This window comes from Oncorhynchus gorbuscha, linkage group LG20, assembly GCF_021184085.1.
Source record: "Oncorhynchus gorbuscha isolate QuinsamMale2020 ecotype Even-year linkage group LG20, OgorEven_v1.0, whole genome shotgun sequence".
In the NCBI taxonomy this organism is placed as follows: domain Eukaryota; kingdom Metazoa; phylum Chordata; class Actinopteri; order Salmoniformes; family Salmonidae; genus Oncorhynchus; species Oncorhynchus gorbuscha.
The window spans coordinates 27546138-27566627 of NC_060192.1; the positions used below are offsets into that span (position 1 = coordinate 27546138).

General features: G+C 46.7%; 1 protein-coding gene across 1 annotated transcript in view; it reads left to right on the plus strand.

Moving 5' to 3' along the window:
• Positions 1–20490, plus strand: part of LOC124006950 (ryanodine receptor 1-like) — a 102285-nt gene that overhangs the window by 31146 nt on the left and 50649 nt on the right. The window contains exons 27-48 of the mRNA XM_046317142.1: positions 3528–3733; positions 3808–3982; positions 4093–4301; positions 4462–4814; positions 8879–9005; positions 9166–9326; positions 9425–9587; positions 10196–10282; positions 11224–11450; positions 11641–12085; positions 12337–12870; positions 12981–13181; positions 13292–13403; positions 13534–13674; positions 13886–14159; positions 18759–18873; positions 18984–19116; positions 19254–19348; positions 19444–19579; positions 19683–19872; positions 19994–20108; positions 20222–20342. Coding sequence (XP_046173098.1) covers positions 3528–3733; positions 3808–3982; positions 4093–4301; positions 4462–4814; positions 8879–9005; positions 9166–9326; positions 9425–9587; positions 10196–10282; positions 11224–11450; positions 11641–12085; positions 12337–12870; positions 12981–13181; positions 13292–13403; positions 13534–13674; positions 13886–14159; positions 18759–18873; positions 18984–19116; positions 19254–19348; positions 19444–19579; positions 19683–19872; positions 19994–20108; positions 20222–20342 — 4320 coding nt within the window. The remainder of the gene's footprint in view (positions 1–3527; positions 3734–3807; positions 3983–4092; positions 4302–4461; positions 4815–8878; positions 9006–9165; positions 9327–9424; positions 9588–10195; positions 10283–11223; positions 11451–11640; positions 12086–12336; positions 12871–12980; positions 13182–13291; positions 13404–13533; positions 13675–13885; positions 14160–18758; positions 18874–18983; positions 19117–19253; positions 19349–19443; positions 19580–19682; positions 19873–19993; positions 20109–20221; positions 20343–20490) is intronic.

Sequence of the window (20490 nt, forward strand, 5' to 3'; positions counted from 1 at the left end):
TTCGTCCGCCCACGTGTTCTCGCACACCCCGAGAGCTTCTGGTCAGCGGGGTGGTGGCATCGGGATCCTTATCTCTCCCAAGTGGTCATTCTCTCTTTCTCCCCTTACCCATCTGTCTATCGCCTCCTTTGAATTTCATGCTGTCACAGTTACCAGCCCTTTCAAGCTTAACATCCTTATCATTTATCGCCCTCCAGGTCCCCTCGGAGAGTTCATCAATGAGCTTGATGCATTGATAAGCTCCTTTCCTGAGGACGGCTCACCTCTCACAGTTCTGGGCGACTTTAACCTCCCCACGTCTACCTTTGACTCATTCCTCTCTGCCTCCTTCTTTCCACTCCTCTCCTCTTTTGACCTCACCCTCTCACCTTCCCCCTACTCACAAGGCAGGCAATACGCTCGACCTCATCTTTACTAGATGCTGTTCTTCCACTAACCTCATTGCAACTCCCTCCAAGTCTCCGACCACTACCTTGTATCCTTTTCCCTCTCGCTCTCATCCAACACTTCCCACACTGCCCCTACTCGGATGGTATCGCGCCGTCCCAACCTTCGCTCTCTCTCCCCGCTACTCTCTCCTCTTCCATCCTATCATCTCTTCCCTCTGCTCAAACCTTCTCCAACCTATCTCCTGATTCTGCCTCCTCAACGCTCCTCTCCTCCCTTTCTGCATCCTTTGACTCTCTATGTCCCCTATCTTCCAGGCCGGCTCGGTCCTCCCTCCCGCTCCGTGGCTTGACGACTCATTGCGAGCTCACAGAACAGGGCTCCGGGCAGCCGAGCGGAAATGGAGGAAAACTAGCCTCCCTGCGGACCTGGCATCCTTTCGCTCCCTCCTCTCTACATTTTCCTCCTCTGTCTCTGCTGCTAAAACCACTTTCTACCACTCTAAATTTCAAGCATCTGCCTCTAACCCTAGGAAGCTCTTTGCCACCTTCTCATCCCTCCTGAATCCTCCTCCCCTCCCCCCTCCTCCCTCTCTGCAGATGACTTCGTCAACCATTTTGAAAAGAAGGTCGACGACATCCGATCCTCGTTTGCTAAGTCAAACGACACTGCTGGTTCTGCTCACACTGCCCTACCCTGTGCTCTGACCTCTTTCTCCCCTCTCTCTCCAGATGAAATCTCGCGTCTTGTGACGGCCGGCCGCCCAACAACCTGCCCGCTCGACCCTATCCCCTCCTCTCTTCTCCAGACCATTTCCGGAGACCTTCTCCCTTACCTCACCTCGCTCATCAACTTATCCCTGACCACTGGCTACGTCCCTTCCGTCTTCAAGAGAGCGAGAGTTGCACCCCTTCTGAAAAAACCTACACTCGATCCCTCCGATGTTAACAACTACAGACCAGTATCCCTTCTTTCTTTTCTCTCCAAAACTCTTGAACGTGCCGTCCTTGGTCAGCTCTCCCGCTATCTCTCTCAGAATGACCTTCTTGATCCAAATCAGTCAGGTTTCAAGACTAGTCATTCAACTGAGACTGCTCTTCTCTGTATCACGGAGGCGCTCCGCACCGCTAAAGCTAACTCTCTCTCCTCTGCTCTCATCCTTCTAGACCTATCGGCTGCCTTCGATACTGTGAACCATCAGATCCTCCTCTCCACCCTCTCCGAGTTGGGCATCTCTGGCGCGGCCCACGCTTGGATTGCGTCCTACCTGACAGGTCGCTCCTACCAGGTGGCGTGGCGAGAATCTGTCTCCTCACCACGCGCTCTCACCACTGGTGTCCCCCAGGGCTCTGTTCTAGGCCCTCTCCTATTCTCGCTATACACCAAGTCACTTGGCTCTGTCATAACCTCACATGGTCTCTCCTATCATTGCTATGCAGACGACACACAATTAATCTTCTCCTTTCCCCCTTCTGATGACCAGGTGGCGAATCGCATCTCTGCATGTCTGGCAGACATATCAGTGTGGATGACGGATCACCACCTCAAGCTGAACTTTGGCAAGACGGAGCTGCTCTTCCTCCCGGGGAAGGACTGCCCGTTCCATGATCTCGCCATCACGGTTGACAACTCCATTGTGTCCTCCTCCCAGAGCGCTAAGAACCTTGGCGTGATCCTGGACAACACCCTGTCGTTCTCAACTAACATCAAGGCGGTGGCCCGTTCCTGTAGGTTCATGCTCTACAACATCCGCAGAGTACGACCCTGCCTCACATAGGAAGCGGCGCAGGTCCTAATCCAGGCACTTGTCATCTCCCGTCTGGATTACTGCAACTCGCTGTTGGCTGGGCTCCCTGCCTGTGCCATTAAACCCCTACAACTCATCCAGAACGCCGCAGCCCGTCTAGTGTTCAACCTTCCCAAGTTCTCTCACGTCACCCCGCTCCTCCGCTCTCTCCACTGGCTTCCAGTTGAAGCTCGCATCCGCTACAAGACCATGGTGCTTGCCTACGGAGCTGTGAGGGGAACGGCACCTCAGTACCTCCAGGCTCTGATCAGGCCCTACACCCAAATAAGGGCACTGCGTTCATCCACCTCTGGCCTGCTCGTCTCCCTACCACTGAGGAAGTACAGTTCCCGCTCAGCCCAGTCAAAACTGTTCGCTGCTCTGGCTCCCCAATGGTGGAACAAACTCCCTCACGACGCCAGGACAGCGGAGTCAATCACCACCTTCCGGAGACACCTGAAACCCCACCTCTTTAAGGAATACTTAGGATAGGATAAAGTAATCCTTCTCACCCCCCCTCCCCCCCTTAAAATATTTAGATGCACTATTGTAAAGTGGCTGTTCCACTGGATGTCATAAGGTGAATGCACCGCACCAATTTGTAAGTCGCTCTGGATAAGAGCGTCTGCTAAATGACTTAAATGTAAATGTAACTAAGGAGTGGCTCCGTAAGAAGCATCTCAAGGTCCTGGAGTGACCTAGCCAGTCTCCAGACCTGAACCCAATAGAAAATCTTTGGAGGGAGCTGAAAGTCCGTATTGCCCAGCGACAGCCCAGAAACCTGAAGGATCTGGAGAAGGTCTGTATGGAGGAGTGGGCCAAAATCCCTGCTGCAGTGTGTGCAAACCTGGTCAAGAACTACAGGAAATGTATGATATCTGTAATTGCAAACAAAGATTTCTGTACCAAATATTAAGTTCTGCTTTTCTGATGTATCAAATACTTATATCATGCAATAAAATGCAAATTAATTACTTAAAAATTATACAATGTGACTTTCTGGATTTTTGTTTTAGATTCCATCTCTCATCTATATGATAAAATTACAGACCTCTATATGCTTTGTAAGTAGGAAAACCTGCAAAATCGGCAGTGTATCAAATACTTGTTCTCCCCACTGTACATACATACATACATACATACACACACACACACACACACACACACACACACACACACACACACACACACACACACACACACACACACACACACATACACACATACACATACATACATACATACATACATACATACATACATACATACATACATACATACATACATACATACATACATACATACATACATATTTAACTGTGTATATAATGTCACCTGAATCTGTTTGTGCTAGGTGGTCATGGGGAAGGTCATTCTCGTGGAGATAAGATCCGGGTGTTCCGGGCTGAGAGGTCATACGCGGTGACCCAGGGGAAGTGGTACTTTGAGTTTGAGGCTGTGACTGTGGGGGAGATGAGAGTGGGTTGGGCCAGACCCAGTGTCCGCGCTGACACAGAGCTGGGAGCAGATGAGCTCGCCTATGTCTTCAATGGTTTCAAGGTATGGTTGGGGATAAATGTTCTGTGTCTGTTTTACTAACATGTCGTATTTGAACTTTGACCGTTCTTTTTTAGGCTCAGCGTTGGCATGTGGGCAATGAGCCGTTTGGTCGTATCTGGTTGCCAGGTGACGTGGTGGGCTGTATGATTGACCTGGTAGAGCAGAACATCTTCTTCACTCTGAATGGAAAGATGCTGATCAGTGACTCTGGATCTGAGATGGCCTTCAAGGACATTGACATAGGAGATGGTGAGTGACGGATGGGGAGGCTGCTGGGGCTTGGGAGGTAAATCCTTGTAGGAGGGATTTACTGATTTTCGATTAGTGTTATTCATTAAACTGAATCTGCTGGTCTCCAGGTTTTATCCCTGTGTGTAGTCTGGGCCTGTCTCAGGTTGGCCGGCTCAACCTGGGCCAGAACGTCAGCAGCCTGCGCTACTTCACCATCTGTGGCCTTCAGGAGGGCTTTGAACCCTTCGCCATCAACATGAAGAGAGACATCACCATGTGGTTCAGCAAGAGCCTGCCCCAATTCATCCCTATTCCTACAGAACATCCTCACGTTGATGTACAGTACAGCATATGTTGTTCAACAACAGTGTGGGAAGGGAATGGCTTCCCTTCCTATATTTTATAATTCCATTTAACACACGTTAACATTCAAATGTTTTCTTCTGTGGGTTTTCAATATGTGATTTTCTGCCTTTTCTCCCACATCCCCTGTGTAGGTGTCCCGTGTGGATGGGACGGTGGACAACGCTCCCTGTCTGAAACTGACCCACAAGACCTTCGGCTCTCAGAATGCCAACACCGATCTGTTGTTCCTGAGGCTCAGTATGCCCGTGGAGTTCCACGAGACCTTTAAAATCATGGCTGGGACCACCCCCCTGACACGAACCCTGACCATCCCCGAGGACCAGGTCCTGGAGGTGGACCCAGACTCTGACTTTGAGGTGCTGAAGAAATCTGCCAGCCGCACAGAGAAGGAGGAGGAGAAGGAGCCCTCTGTGCCTAAGGAGATCTCCGTCAACGGAGGAGAGAATGTGAAAGATGCCTCTACAGAGAAGAGCAAGAAGAAGGGGTCAGTACTGAGTAGGGTTCAGATTAGTGAAGAGACAGACGATAGGCTTGAGACAGGTCACAACTCTCTGTTGGCTTGAGACAGGTCACAACTCTCTGTTGGCTTGAGACAGGTCACAACTCTCTGTTGGCTTGAGACAGGTCACAACTCTCTGTTGGCTTGAGACAGGTCACAACTCTCTGTTGGAGAAGAGACGGGTCACAACTCTCTGTTGGAGAAGAGACGGGTCACAACTCTCTGTTGGAGAAGAGACGGGTCACAACTCTCTGTTGGAGAAGAGACGGGTCACAACTCTCTGTTGGAGAAGAGACGGGTCACAACTCTCTGTTGGAGAAGAGACGGGTCACAACTCTCTGTTGGAGAAGATACGGGTCACAACTCTCTGTTGGAGAAGAGACGGGTCACAACTCTCTGTTGGAGAAGAGACGGGTCACAACTCTCTGTTGGAGAAGAGACGGGTCACAACTCTCTGTTGGAGAAGAGACGGGTCACAACTCTCTGTTGGAGAAGAGACGGGTCACAACTCTCTGTTGGAGAAGAGACGGGTCACAACTCTCTGTTGGAGAAGAGACGGGTCACAACTCTCTGTTGGAGAAGAGACGGGTCACAACTCTCTGTTGGAGAAGAGACGGGTCACAACTCTCTGTTGGAGAAGAGACGGGTCACAACTCTCTGTTGGAGAAGAGACGGGTCACAACTCTCTGTTGGAGAAGAGACGGGTCACAACTCTCTGTTGGAGAAGAGACGGGTCACAACTCTCTGTTGGAGAAGAGACGGGTCACAACTCTCTGTTGGAGAAGAGACGGGTCACAACTCTCTGTTGGAGAAGAGACGGGTCACAACTCTCTGTTGGAGAAGAGACGGGTCACAACTCTCTGTTGGAGAAGAGACGGGTCACAACTCTCTGTTGGAGAAGAGACGGGTCACAACTCTCTGTTGGAGAAGAGACGGGTCACAACTCTCTGTTGGAGAAGAGACGGGTCACAACTCTCTGTTGGAGAAGAGACGGGTCACAACTCTCTGTTGGAGAAGAAAGTGGAAAGTGAATGCTGAAAACGGCACTTTTAACGGTCATCGTCGTCATGTTTTCTCAGTCCTGTTGAAAAGGAGGCCCAATGTTAGAGGAATTAAATTCCTATGTGTTTATTACCCCATTCAATTAATACACTCAGCACATTTCTAAAGATTTGTAAGAAACTTATTTGAATAAAAATGGGCGGAGACCAGTCTCAAAATCAAGCACTAGCGTTTATTCTCGAGAGTACTGAACATGATACAAGTTACAATGACGTCATTAAGGTTTCAAACTGTCCCGTCCCTCCTCCACTCTGGTACAATGGCAGTATAGTTCTCAAGCCTTCCTACATCGACCCCCACCAGTATAGATAATTTATGACCAGGCCAAAGCCTCCCTGTGTAGATAAGCATTCTTGCCAGTCTGACGACACTTTAATACGTGTCATGATTTGATTTGATTTTGTTCTCTCAAGGTTTTGGTTAAAACTCTTTATATATATTGAACCTGAATTATTCGTAGTGGTCCTTTACCCTGGATGATTACACTAGGAATGTCCGTTGTGTTAGGGAGATTGATTGAACTCCGGCCGACCATATTCTCCTTACCAACTCTAACCTTTGCCACCTGGAATGGTGTCATAGTATCAGTTGAAAACTGATCAAAGCCAACATACCATAACCCGAGATCCTGGGTCTTTATCGTTTTAATGTTAATTCGTTCCTTTATACCATACTTCCTCTGCTCGGGAACACAGTCAGAAACTCCAACCCTTACTATACTTCATCTGTTCCCAAATTGGGTGTATGGGTTTACATAGCCATCCCTTTCAGTGTGAGCTATGGCCTGACTCCATGAATTACACGGTGATTTACACAAATACCTTCTATAGAGACCCATGCTTCTAGACTGCCCATAGTGAATGACCCCAGTTGGTCTACATGAAACTCCACTGAGACATCCTTCCCAATCTCACTCTCCCTTCCTTACTATTCAGTTCCAGTGACCTGCTAATATGCTATGGTAATATCACATTCTCCTCGTCTAGCACGAGTAAAGTTACCCTTTTTGGCCTTCTCGGGGTTCATGGTGTATCAGGAATATGGCTCCCACGATCAGACAGCTCACGACGAATCAGTACACCTCTAAAACCCCACCCTTTCCCAGGAAACACATCAGCAGCCAGAGGCCAGACACACCTCCACTTTTATGAACAAACACAGTGTTGGAATGACAGGAAATGAAGTCTTCGTTCGAGAGATGGCCCCCGGAATTCTGTTAATTCCAGTTCTCCTCTCGAACACTGTGATTGTTCGTGGGTGTCAGTCTTACCCTCCCGCAGTGTGTGATATGAATTCAGGTAGTTATTTGAGCTATTCTCAGGGTGAAGGCTGTCACCAGCGGTACTTGGTATAGCCCCTCCTAAAGTGCTGCTTACCGTCTATTCTCCTCGGGGACTGGATTAAGTGAATCACCTTATCCTGTAGTTCACCTGTAGTGCATACATCTTGGACATACAGGTTTGTTTAACAAACAGTTTCTCATATGTTCTATCTGATTATATCTTTAACTTCTATATCTACTTGTTAGCTATTTTATTTATTTATTATTAGTTTATTATCCAATAGGCCACAAAGTGTCCTATCCTAGACCACAACTTACCCATCCCTCCTTTGATACCTGGCTATGCCTGGAGGGCTATTAAAGTACACTAATATCTCGTATCTCACGCCACTATTTTAGGTTTCCCTCTCTCCTGGAACCTCTTGTCTATAGATTTGGCTTTTATCCCATTCCTCTAGATTTTGGCTTCCCTCTCCTCCTTATTTGGACTTTATTTCAGTAATGTTTGTTGAATCGGAACGATGGTCAATTCTCCCAGAGTTTAATTGACCATTCAAGTTATCTTGCATGCATAGAATTCCCTTCCTGTCTCCCCAAGCCTAGTTAATATCCCCTCTTAATCCTATGGGTTATCCTATTTGCACAAGATCACCGTCCTCCCAGCACCTATTTAAATATCCCCTCTTAATCTCGGGCGGATATGCCTCTCATGATTAAGTTTAGTTTATTTATGGTAGTGCACTTTACCTGAGGTCATTTCAGACCTGCCAGTGTATATTGGTCATACAAAACCCAGTGTATATTGGTCATACAAAACCCTGTGGATCTGTTTGGAATAGTAAAGCTCCTATTAATGATAAATTCTAAACATTTTAGAACATCAAATCAAAGAACTTAAATCATTCCCCCCAAAATCGAGAATATAGGCTACTGACCTTGTCGCCGACTGGGAAAAGCACTGTTCGTTGGATCTAGTCACTGTCCCTGTCAGTCTGGTGTGTGTACCGGCCTGTTCTTTAACCTCAATTCAGAGGCCATGTCTTAAAATAACGGGACTAGACCCGCCCCTGCACGATGTTCGGCGTACGACCTTCAGATGGCAGAGACAGTTATTTAGACCTGGCGTTCGAAGGACCAATTGTTGGAAGAATTAAATTCCTATATTATGTTTATTACCCAATTAAATTAATACACTCAACCCATCTCTAAGGATTTGTAAGAAACTTATTTGCATAAAATGGGCGGAGACCAGTCTCAAAATCAAGCGTTTATTCTCGAGAGTACTGAACATGATACAATTTACAACAGGTTATAAACTCAAAATGACGTCATTAGGTTTCAAACTGTCCCGTCCCTCCTCCACTCTGATACAATGGCAGTATAGTTCTCAAGCCTTCCTACATAGACCCCCCACCTGTATAGATCATTTATGACCAGGCCAAAGCCTCCCTGTGTAGATAAGCATTCTTGCCAGTCTGACGATAAGTGAATTAGTTTCTACCAAGGAACAGACAGTCATTGTTCTAATTCTTGATTATAATTACACACATTATATTCAGTACTAGGATTAAAATAAAATGTATACATCTATAGAGTAACATAATAGTATTCTGATTAGTCAGTCCTGATTGAAATGTATACAGTCATTATTGATTTAAAAAATCCCTGAACACCCAACTACGCTGACATTGTGTGTTGCCCTCAGGTTCCTGTTCAAGGCCAAGAAGGCAGCTTTTACTCCGCCCCCTGTTGTTCCCACCATGCCCCGTCTGACGGAGGAAGTGGTCCCAGACGACAGAGATGACGATGACATCATCCTCAACACCACCACAGTATGACCTTTAACATCTCTTCAGATCCTTGTGTTTGAACCTTACTTCTCTTCACTGGGACATATTTGTCTGGAAATGTTTTTTTTTTAAATTCATTTTTAGTTTTAGGTAGTTCAACTCCTTGTTAATCATGTTTTCTGCTCACATTCTCTGTGTTCAGTACTATTATTCAGTGCGAGTGATTGCGGGACAAGAGCCCAGCGGGGTGTGGGTAGGCTGGATCACCCCTGACTACCACCAATACGACCTGCACTTTGACCTCAGCAAAGTAAGAAATGTCACAGTCACTGTGGGAGATGACAAAGGCAACATACATGACAGGTGAGTAACGCGTCCCTGTGCACACACACACATGCACAGTATTCACAAAGACATAATACCTTAATATCTTCCGATGTTGTCTCTCCTGCCTCCCTCAGTATGAAGCGCAGTAACTGCTACATGGTGTGGGGAGGGGAGTTCAGCAGCTCCCAGCAGACCCGTGTCAGTCAGGAGGACTTTGTGATTGGCTGCCTTATTGACCTTGACACAGGACTAATGACTTTCACAGCCAATGGGAAAGAGATCAACACCTTCTACCAGGTGAGATGCAGTGTTCAGTGTAAACATGTATTCTGCATTGTGTCCCACCACCTGCCAACCCCTCTTTTACGCTACTGCTACTCTCTGTCCATCATAATGGCATAGTCACTTTAACCATATCTACATGTACATACTACCTCAATCAGCCTGACTAACCGGTGTCTGTATGTAGCCTCGCTACTGTTTATATCCTCGCTACTTTTATATCCTCACTACTGTTTTTTTTCACTGTTTTTTTTACTGTTGTTTTTATTTCTTTACTTACATATTGTTCACATAACACCTTTTTTGGACAGTTGGTTAGAGCCTGTAAGTATGCATTTCACTGTAAGGTCTACAACTGTTGTGTTCGGGCGCACGTGACAAATACACCTCGATTTGATTTGTATTTCATTACTCATGTCAAGGGTTACTGGTTTAATAATAAGCAAAGTACAAACTGCTCTGGGCTTGACTGCTTGATTGATTGAATTTATTAGACAATTTCAAGAACATAGATAAGAGACACCTCCACATACAATTAAAAAATCATCAAGGATAACACATTAAAGCTTAGAATCTAATTTCCATTGTGGCATCCTGTGTAACACTGTGGCTGTTTGTTCTAGGTGGAGCCCAACACTAAATTGTTCCCAGCTGTCTTTGTCCTGCCCTCCAGTCAGAACATGCTGCAAGTGGACCTGGGGAAGCTCAAGGTCAGACTCAGCGAGAATCACCCCTCCACTGTCTGCATTTTACAGTGTTACCCCTCCACTGTCTGCATTTTACAGTGTCACCCATCCACTGTCTGTGTTTTACAGTGTTACCCCTCCACTGTCTGTATTTTACAGTGTTACCCCTCCACTGTCTGTATTGTACAGTGTTACCCCTCCACTGTCTGCGTTTACAGTGTTACCCCTCCACTGTCTGCGTTTTACAGTGTTACCCCTCCACTGTCTGCATTTTACAGTGTTACCCCTCCACTGTCTGCATTTTACAGTGTTACCCCTTTACTGTCTGCATTTTACAGTGTTACCCCTTTACTGTCTGCATTTTACAGTGTTACCCCTCCACTGTCTGCATTTTACAGTGTTACCCCTCCACTGTCTGCATTTTACAGTGTCACCCCTCCACTGTCTGCATTTTACAGTGTCACCCCTCCACTGTCTGCATTTTACAGTGTCACCCCTCCACTGTCTGCATTTTACAGTGTCACCCCTCCACTGTCTGCATTTTACAGTGTCACCCCTCCACTGTCTGCATTTTACAGTGTTACCCCTCCACTGTCTGCATTTTACAGTGTTACCCCTCCACTGTCTGTATTTTACAGTGTCACCCCTCCACTGTCTGCATTTTACAGTGTCACCCCTCCACTGTCTGCATTTTACAGTGTCACCCCTCCACTGTCTGCGTTTTACAGTGTCACCCCTCCACTGTCTGCGTTTTACAGTGTCACCCCTCCACTGTCTGCGTTTTACAGTGTTACCCCTCCACTGTCTGCATTTTACAGTGTTACCCCTCCACTGTCTGCGTTTTACAGTGTTATGGATGTTTTCTATTTCATTCTGTATTTTTACCCTCAAGGATACTCAAGCTATTATTTCACTTCAACGACGACCTTTCTACTCTGCAATGTATGTGTTTGTTCTCTCCTCAGAACATCATGCCTATTTCAGCAGCCATGTTCCGCAGTGAGCGTAAGAACCCGGTCCCTCAGTGTCCTCCCAGGCTGGATGTCCAGATGCTGACCCCAGTCATTTGGAGCCGCATGCCAAACCACTTCCTGTCCCCAGAGATGGGCCGTGTGAACGACAGGCACGGCTGGATGGTGGAGTGCAGAGAGCCTATCACAATGATGGCCCTGCACATCCCCGAGGAGAACAGGTCAGAACACTGCCACCATTGCTGACATCTAAGCAGAAGATTATTGTATTTGATTGTGAAATGGATTTCAGTCTTAGCTATAGTATTGGGAAAGACATATAAACAGGAGCCATTTTGGCTCTGATGCAATAGATTTGTCCAAATCTGTACAGCCTTGGGCCATACTGTCCTCTGCCTCTGTCCCGTCTAGATGTATTGACATCCTGGAGTTGTCGGAGCGTATGGACCTGCTGAAGTTCCACTACCACACTCTGAAACTGTACGGCTCAGTCTGTGCTCTGGGGAACAACCGCGTAGCTCACGCCCTGTGCAGCCATGTTGATGAATCCCAGCTATTCTACGCCATAGAGAACACCTACCTGCCTGGACCAATGAGGAGCGGCTACTACGATCTGCTCATCAGCATTCACCTGGAGTCGGCCAAGCGGAACCGCCTCATGACCAATAAGGAGTTCATTGTGCCCATGACTGAAGAGACGCTCAGCATCAACCTCAACTCAGACACTGACAAATCCCATGCTTTACCAGGGGTGGGCCTCACCACCTGTCTGCGCCCCAAACTCCACTTCTCCCCCACTGGGTTTGTAGGGACAGACCTGGATATCTACACCCTCAGCCCCTTCATCCCCCTACATGTAAGGAGCCTCATAGGTTTGCAATCTTTTCAACTTTCAATAAATTCCCTGGTTTTCCAGAAATCCTGGTTGGAGGATTCCAGATTTCCTCCTTATTCCCTCCTGAATCCGGGAATCTTCCAACCGTTATTTTTTTGGGGAAAAAACAGGGAATTATTGAAAGTTCCCAGTGTTTTGCAACACTGGGCCAGGCTGATGGAGGGAGAGGGGAAAGATTGATGGTCATGAAAGTGTGTCTCTCTCTCCTGTAGGTGCTGAAGGCGAAGGCCCTGACCATGCTGACAGAAGCTGTCCAGGATGGTGGTCAAGCCATGCGGGATCCTGTAGGAGGCAGTGTTGAGTTCCACTTTGTCCCCATCCTCAAGCTCATCAGCACCCTGCTCATCATGGGTGTGTTTGATAATGAAGATGTCAAGCACATCCTGAAGATGATAGAGCCCACAGTGTTCAGTGGAGAGGCAGAGGCTGCTGCCCAGGGAGAGGTGGACCAAACACCGGCCCTCAAAGAATGGGGGTTGGAGGTGAAGGAAGAAGAGGAGGGAGCAGTAGAGAGCGGACATGAAACAGAAATGGAGGATGAGGGGATGGGTGAGGAAGATGAGGAAATGGAGGCAGAGCTAGAGGAGTTGGAGCCTATAGAAAAAGAGGAATACAAGGGGGAGGCTGATGGAGAGAAAGGTGCTGAGGAGACTGAGAAGGAGGTGAATCCTGGAGAGGCAGAAGAACAAGTAGGTCTGGAAGAGGGATTACTGCACATGAAGCTTCCAGAGTCTGTCAAACTACAGGTTGGTGTGTGTGTGTTTTTCAGTTCGCTGTAACTTTCACTATCCTTAGTTTGATGAATCACCCTAATCTATGTGGCTAAGTCTCAGGTCATTCTCTCTCTGTCGGTCAGATGTGCACTCTGCTGCAGTATTTCTGTGACTGTGAGTTGCGCCACAGGGTGGAGGCCATCATAGCCTTCTCAGACCAGTTTGTGAGCCAGGTGCAGGCCAACCAGAGAGCCCGCTACAACGAGCTCATGCTGGCGTTTACCATGAGCGCTGCTGAGACCGCTCGCAAGACCCGCGAGTTCCGCTCCCCACCACAGGAGCAGGTACCCTCCGCCTCTACCACTGTCTACCGGAGGATAAAGTACACTGTCACACCTGTAACAGTACATGAAAGGTAACAACATCTTACTGTTTGTCTCTTTTTGATATGCAGGTCAACATGCTTATGAACTTGAAGAACATTGCCGAGGATGAGGATTGTCCTGTGCCTGACGAGGTCCGCGATGCCCTGCAGGCTTTTCACAAGAACCTGCTGTTTCACTGCAGTCAGTCAAGCTCTTACTTTGCTCTCCACGTGTAACTTAGAATTTCTCTTGTATATCAAGGAGGGCCAATAGTTGAGATGAAAAGTTTTTAGCTAATGGCAATGATTTATCACCCCTGATGTCATGTCAGGTGTACATATCGAAGAGGAAGAGGTAGAGGAGGAGTTGGATATGTCTCTCAAAGGGCGGCTCCTCCGAATGCTGGACAAGTTGAGGCACCTCCGTAAGAAGAAGGTAGAGGAGGAGAAACCTGAGGAGGAGAACAAACCCAGTGAGTCTCACTCTCTATCAGCTGTCCCAGTGAAAAACGGTAAAATCAAGCCAAGAATGTATAATCAATCTCAGTCTAGTCTCCATGGGATAGTTTTATTCGGTTTCAGCAATCAATTATTTTCAGGTTAAAATGATTTTATCACTAACACAACAAAAAACAGACAATCGATCAATTAACTGATGTCCCTCTTCTATAAACACCCCACCAGGCACCCTCCAGGAGCTGATCACCCACACCATGGTCCACTGGGCCCAGGAGTCATTCATCCAGAACCCTGAGCTGGTGCGTCTGATGTTCAGCCTGCTGCACTGTCAGTATGACGGGCTGGGGGAGCTGATCCGGGCCCTGCCCAAGGCCTACACCATCAACGCCATCTCCATAAAGGATACCATGGACCTGCTGGAGTGCCTGGGACAGATCCGCTCGCTGCTCATCGTCCAGATGGGCCCCGAGGAGGAGAGGCTCATGATCCAGAGCATCGGGTCAGTACAGAGAAGACATTATAAACTGGGTGGTTCAAGCTCTGAATGTTTTTTTTTTACTGTTCTAATTACGTTGGTAACCAGTTTATAATAGCAATAAGGCACCTTTGGGGTTTGTGGTGTATGGCCATATACCACGGCTAAGGGCTGTATCTTTATTTTACTTATTGAAACTTTATTTAACTAGGCAAGTCAGTTAAGAACCAATTGTTATTTACAATGATGGCCTACCAAAAGGCAAAAGTTTTCCTTGGAGGACGGGGGCCGGGATTAAAATAAAAATAAATAGGACAAAACACACATCACGACAAGAGAGACAACACTATATAAAGAGAGACCTAAGACAACAACATAGCATGGCAGAAACACATGACAACAACAGCATAGTAGCAACACAACATGGTAGCAACACAACATGGTAGCAGCACAAAACAGGGTACAAACGTTATTGGGCACAGACAACAGCACAAAGGCAAAGAAGGTAGAGACAACAATACATCACGCAAGCAGCCACAACTGTCAGTAAGAGTGTCCATGATTACGTTTTTGAATGAAGAGATTGAGATAAAACTGTCCAGCTTGAGTGTTTGTTGCAGCTTGTTCCAGTCTCTAGCTGCAGCGAACTGAAATGACGAGTGACCCAGGGATGTGTGTGCTTTGGGGACCTATTAACAGAATGTGACTGGCAGAACGGGTGTTGTATGTGGAGGATGAGGGCTGCAGTAAATGTTTCAGATGGTGGGGAATGAGACCTAAGAGAGGTTATAAATAAGCATCAACCAGTGGTTCTTGTGACAGGTATACATAGAGATGACCAGTTTATAGAGGAGTATAGAGTGCAGTGATGTGTCCTATAAGGAGCATTGGAGCATTTACCATCTGATGGCCGAATGGTAAAGAACATCTCGCTCAAGAGCACCCTTACCTGGCAATCTATACATTACGTCTCCGTAATCTAGCATGGGTAGGATGGTCATCTGAATCAGAGTTAGTTTGGCAGCTGGGGTGAAAGAGAAGCGATTACGATAGAGGAAACCAAGTCTAGATTTAACCATAGCCTGCAGCTTTGATATGTGCTGAGATAAGGACAGTGTACCATCTAGCCATACTCCCAAGTACTTGTATGAGGTGACTACCTCAAGCTCTAAACCCTCAGAGGTAGTAATCACACCTGTGGGGAGAGGGGCATTCTTCTTACCAAACCACATGATCTTTGTTTTGGAGGTTTTCAGAACAAGGTTAAGGGCAGAGAAAGATTGTTGGACACTAAGACAGCTTTGTTGTAGAGAGTTTAACACAACATTTGGGGAGAGGCCAGCTGAGACTGTATCATCTCCATATAAATGGACAAGAGAGCTTCCTACTGCCTGAGCGATGTTGTTAATGTAAATTCGGAAGAGGTTGGGGCCTAGGATCGAGCATTGGGGTACACCCTTGGTGACAGGCAGTGCCTGAGACAGCGAATGTTCTGACTTTATACACTGCACTCTTTAAGAGAGGTAGTTAACAAACCAGGCCAAAGACCCCTCAGAGACACTAATACTCCTTAGCCGACCCACAAGAATGGAAGGTCTACCATATCAAAAGCTTTGGCCAAGTCAATAAAAATAGCAGCACAACATTGCTTAGAATCAAGGGCAATAGTGACATCATTTAGTACCTTTAGGTTGCAGTGGCACACCCATTTTCTGAGCGAAAACCAGATTGCATACCAGAGAGAATACTATAGATATCAAGAAAGACAGTTAGTTGATTATTATTATTTTTATTGTTATTTTTTTTACCCCTTTTTCTCCCCAATTTCGTGGTGTCCAATTGTTATAGTAGCTACTATCTTGTCTCATCGCTACAACTCCCGTACGGGCTTGGGAGAGACGAAGGTTGAAAGTCATGCGTCTTCTGATACACAACCCAATCAGCCATACTGCTTCTTAACACAGCGCGCATCCAACCCGGAAGCCAGCCGCACCAATGTGTCGGAGGGTACACCGTGCACCTGGAAACCTTGGTTCGTGCGCACTGCGCCCGGCCTACCACAAGAGTCGCTGGTGCGCGATGAGACAAGGACATCCCTACCGACCAAGCCCTCCCTAACCCGGACGACGCTAGGCCAATTGTGCGTCACCCCACGGACCTCCCGGTCGCGGCCGGTTACGACAGAGCCTGGGCGCGAACCCAGGGACTCTGATGGCACAGCTGGCGCTGCAGTACAGCACCCTTAACCTGTTAAGCCCACCCGACACGCAGGTGTCTCAGCTAGCCATCTGGAAATGCAAATGCGCTACGCTAAATGCTAATAGCACTCGTTAAAACTCAAACGTTCATTAAAACACACATGCAGGGTACTGAATTAAAGCTACACTCGTTGTGAATCCAGCCAACAAGTCAGATTTTTAAAATGCTTTTCGGCGAAAGCATGGGAAGGTATTATCTGATAGCATGCAACACCCCGAAATACCTGAAGGGGACGTAAACAAAATAATTAGCATAGCCGGCACTACACAAAACGCAGAAATAAAATATAAAACATTCATTACCTTTGACGATCTTCTTTGTTGGCACTCCTAGATGTCCCATAAACATCACTATTGGGTATTTTTGTCGATTAAATCGGTCCATATACACCCTAATTATCGATCTATGAAAAGTGTATGATACAGGAAAAAAGACCGTTTTAAAACGCAACGTCATTTTTTTAAATTAAAAAAGTCGACGATAAACTTTCACAAAACACTTCTAAATACTTTTGTAATCCAACTTTAGGTATTAGTAAACGTGAATAATCTATCAAATTGATCACGGGTGATGTGTATTCAATAGCTCCACGTCTTGAACTCATGGTCGAAAATTTCTCATCCAAAACATCCTGTCAGAGACCGGAAGGAATGGGGTCTCTCTTACTCGTTTGACCAAGAAACAAAGCCCAGGCAATTGACAAGACTGGCGACATCGTGTGGAAGCTGTAGGACTTGCAATCTCAGCCCCATGTAATTTGCTTTCCAATAGACAATACATGCAAGTGGCGCATGGATATTTTTCCCAGTTTTCGGTGTTCAGTTTTTCTTGCACTTTTCGATGAAACACAGGCTCTGTTATAGTCACAGCCGTGATTTAACCCGTTTTAGAAACGTCAGAGTGTTTTCTATCCACACATACTAATCATATGCATATACTATATTCCTGGCATGAGTAGCAGGACGCTGAAATGTTGCGCGATTTTTAACAGAATGTTAGAAAAAGTAGGGGGTAGGCTTAAGTGCACTGCACCACCCTGGAGGCCCTAGTCAGTTGATTATTGACAAGTTTTTCCAACACTTTGATAAACAGGGCAAAATAGAAATAGGCCTATAACAGTTTGGATCAGCTTGATCTCCCCTTTAAATAGAGGATGCAACGTGGCTGCCTTCCAAGCAATGGGAACCTCCCTAGAGAGGAGAGACAGGTTAAAAATGTTAGAGATAGGCTTGGCAATTATAGGGGCAGCACCCTTAAAGAAGAAAGTGTCTAAACCATCTGACCCAGATGTTTTTTAGGGTCAAGTTTAAGGTGCTCCATTAGCACCTTGGATTCAGCGACTGCCTCCAGGGAGAAACTTTGTAGCGGAACAGGGGAAAAAGAGGGAGAAGCATCGGGGATAGTTGCGTTAGAAGGGGTGGGAAATGAGGAAATGTGGATGGGCAAGGAGGCATCAACTTTAAGGGACATGGGCAGCTGTGAGGAGGAATCTTCATTCTCCAGGTCATTAACCATTTTCCAGAACTTCCGGATAGCCTGAGTGCACTTATTTCTCCTTTGCCTGAACGAGAGCCAGTCAGCCTGAGTATTCCGTGTGCCGAGCCTTTCGGCAAATGGAATTCTTGAGGTGGAGTAACTCTGCAAGATCATGGTCGAACCAGGGGCTGAACCTGTTTTTAATTCTCATTTTCTCTATGTTTGTTAACAATATCACTGAAAATATCAAAAAAAGAAGGTCGAAGCATCATCGACAGAAATGATTCTATATCATTTTACAGAGGCCGGGTCATGAAGGAAGGCTTGCTCATTAAAGTTTTTTAGCAAGTGTCTATGACAAATCAGGACTGGTCGTTTCACTGAGCAGCCATTACAAACACAGGCTGTAAAACAGTGATCACTAAGGTCATTACAGAAAACACCAGACTGATACCTATCAGGATTATTTGTGAGTATAACATCGATGAGAGTAGCCTTTTCTGGGTGTTTAGAGTCATACCTTGTGGGATTGGTAATAATCTGAGAAATATTTATGGAATCCCCATTGCTTAAGGACTTCGGTAGGTGGTTTAAGCATGTCCCAGTTTAGGTCACCTAACAAATTCAGACTTAGTGTAAGGGGATAGAAGAGAGCTTAGGGCAGGTAGGGTACAGGCCGGTGCTGATGGACGACGATAACACCCAGCAACAGTCAACAAAGAGCTATTTGAAAGTATCTAGGCACTCCGCATTGTGTCATGCATAAGAACATCCCTTAGCTGTGGTATATTGGCCATATACCAGAACCCCACGGGCCTTATTGATTTAGTATACCGGACAGAGAACTGGAGGAACTGAGAATCAGCATGAGCCTTCTTTCTCCATCAGGAACATCATGAGCAACAAAGTGTTTTATCAGCACCCCAACCTAATGCGAGCGCTGGGCATGCACGAGACTGTCATGGAGGTGATGGTCAACGTGCTGGGTGGTGGTGACTCCAAGGTGAAGTGGTTATATGCTTCATAACTACAGGATCAATGCTTGTCTGCAAATTCAAATGCGTAACATATTTCTACACTGTAGTCATTCACCCTACACGTGTTCTTCTGCAGGAGATCAGATTCCCTCGTATGGTCACCAACTGCTGTCGTTTCCTGTGCTACTTCTGTCGGATCAGTCGTCAGAACCAACGCTCCATGTTCGATCACCTCAGCTACCTGCTTCAGAACAGCGGCATTGGCCTTGGTGAGGGACATTGATATCTTCTTCCAATACAAGTTTATATTCTTGTATAAATGGGAAAGAAAGGTCAACATAATTCCTCTAAAGGCAGAATAGTTTTGCTGTGTGTTGAAACTGAACGTGTCATGGATGTCTTTCAGGAATGCGTGGCTCCACCCCTCTAGACGTAGCTGCAGCATCCTGTATTGATAACAATGAGCTGGCTCTGGCGCTACAGGAACAAGACCTGGAGAAGGTTGGACACCCCCAGCACCCACATGAACATTCTCTGATCCAGCAGCACATTGGTCATCACTCTTTCTGTCTCTTTTGCACTGTTTTTCCTCCCAGGTGGTGAAGTACCTTGCAGGCTGTGGGCTTCAGAGCTGTCCCCAGCTCCTGGCTAAGGGTTACCCTGACATTGGCTGGAATCCTTGTGGCGGAGAGAAATACCTGGACTTCCTCCGCTTCGCTGTCTTCGTCAACGGTCTGTGTTTGTTGGCTTCATGTAATGGAATACACTGCTGTTGGTATTGTCTTTCTGTTTGTCCTTCGTCACTGAACATGGTTTGGCTCCATGTCCCCCATAGGAGAGAGCGTAGAGGAGAATGCCAATGTGGTGGTGCGTCTTCTGATCCGTCGGCCAGAGTGTTTTGGCCCGGCCCTGAGAGGAGAGGGTGGGAACGGCCTACTGGCTGCTATAGAGGAGGCCATCAAGATCTCTGAAGATCCTGCCAGGGACGGCCCCACTGTCAAGAAAGACAGGCGCTTCCCCGGCATGTAAGTGCCAATCCGCTTCGGGACTCTGTCGATTGACTATCTAGTCTTAACTGGTGTAGTAGATTAGAACATGTTCTCCTTTTTGGGCCAACATGTATGAATTTTTCCTTTCTCCTGGTAGGTTTCCTGGTGGAGAGGGGCAGCATGAGGAGAACAAGGTGCATCTGGGGAATGCCATCATGTCCTTCTACTCAGCTCTTATTGACTTGCTGGGACGCTGCGCTCCAGAGATGCATGTGAGTACTGAGCGTTGGGAAACCTTAAGAGAGAAGCCAACGTTTATGGAATTGTGCTAGCTAGCTGCTGTGTTTTCAGTCTAAGACATTGCTATTTGTTCTTCATCCTCCAGTTGATCCAGGCTGGGAAGGGTGAGGCTCTGAGGATCAGGGCCATCCTGAGGTCCCTGGTGCCCATAGAGGACCTGGTGGGAGTCATCAGCCTGTCTGTCCAAATCCCAGACTTTGGAAAGGGTGAGCCAACGGGGAAACCATTTGGGTTCAATTAACTCTGTTGTGTTGGCTCAAAGAAAGGGAGTATTGATGTCTTGATTATGAAACAGAACAAAAAATGGTTTTAGTTTAATTTGATCGTAATATGTTCCATATTATATCTGTAGTC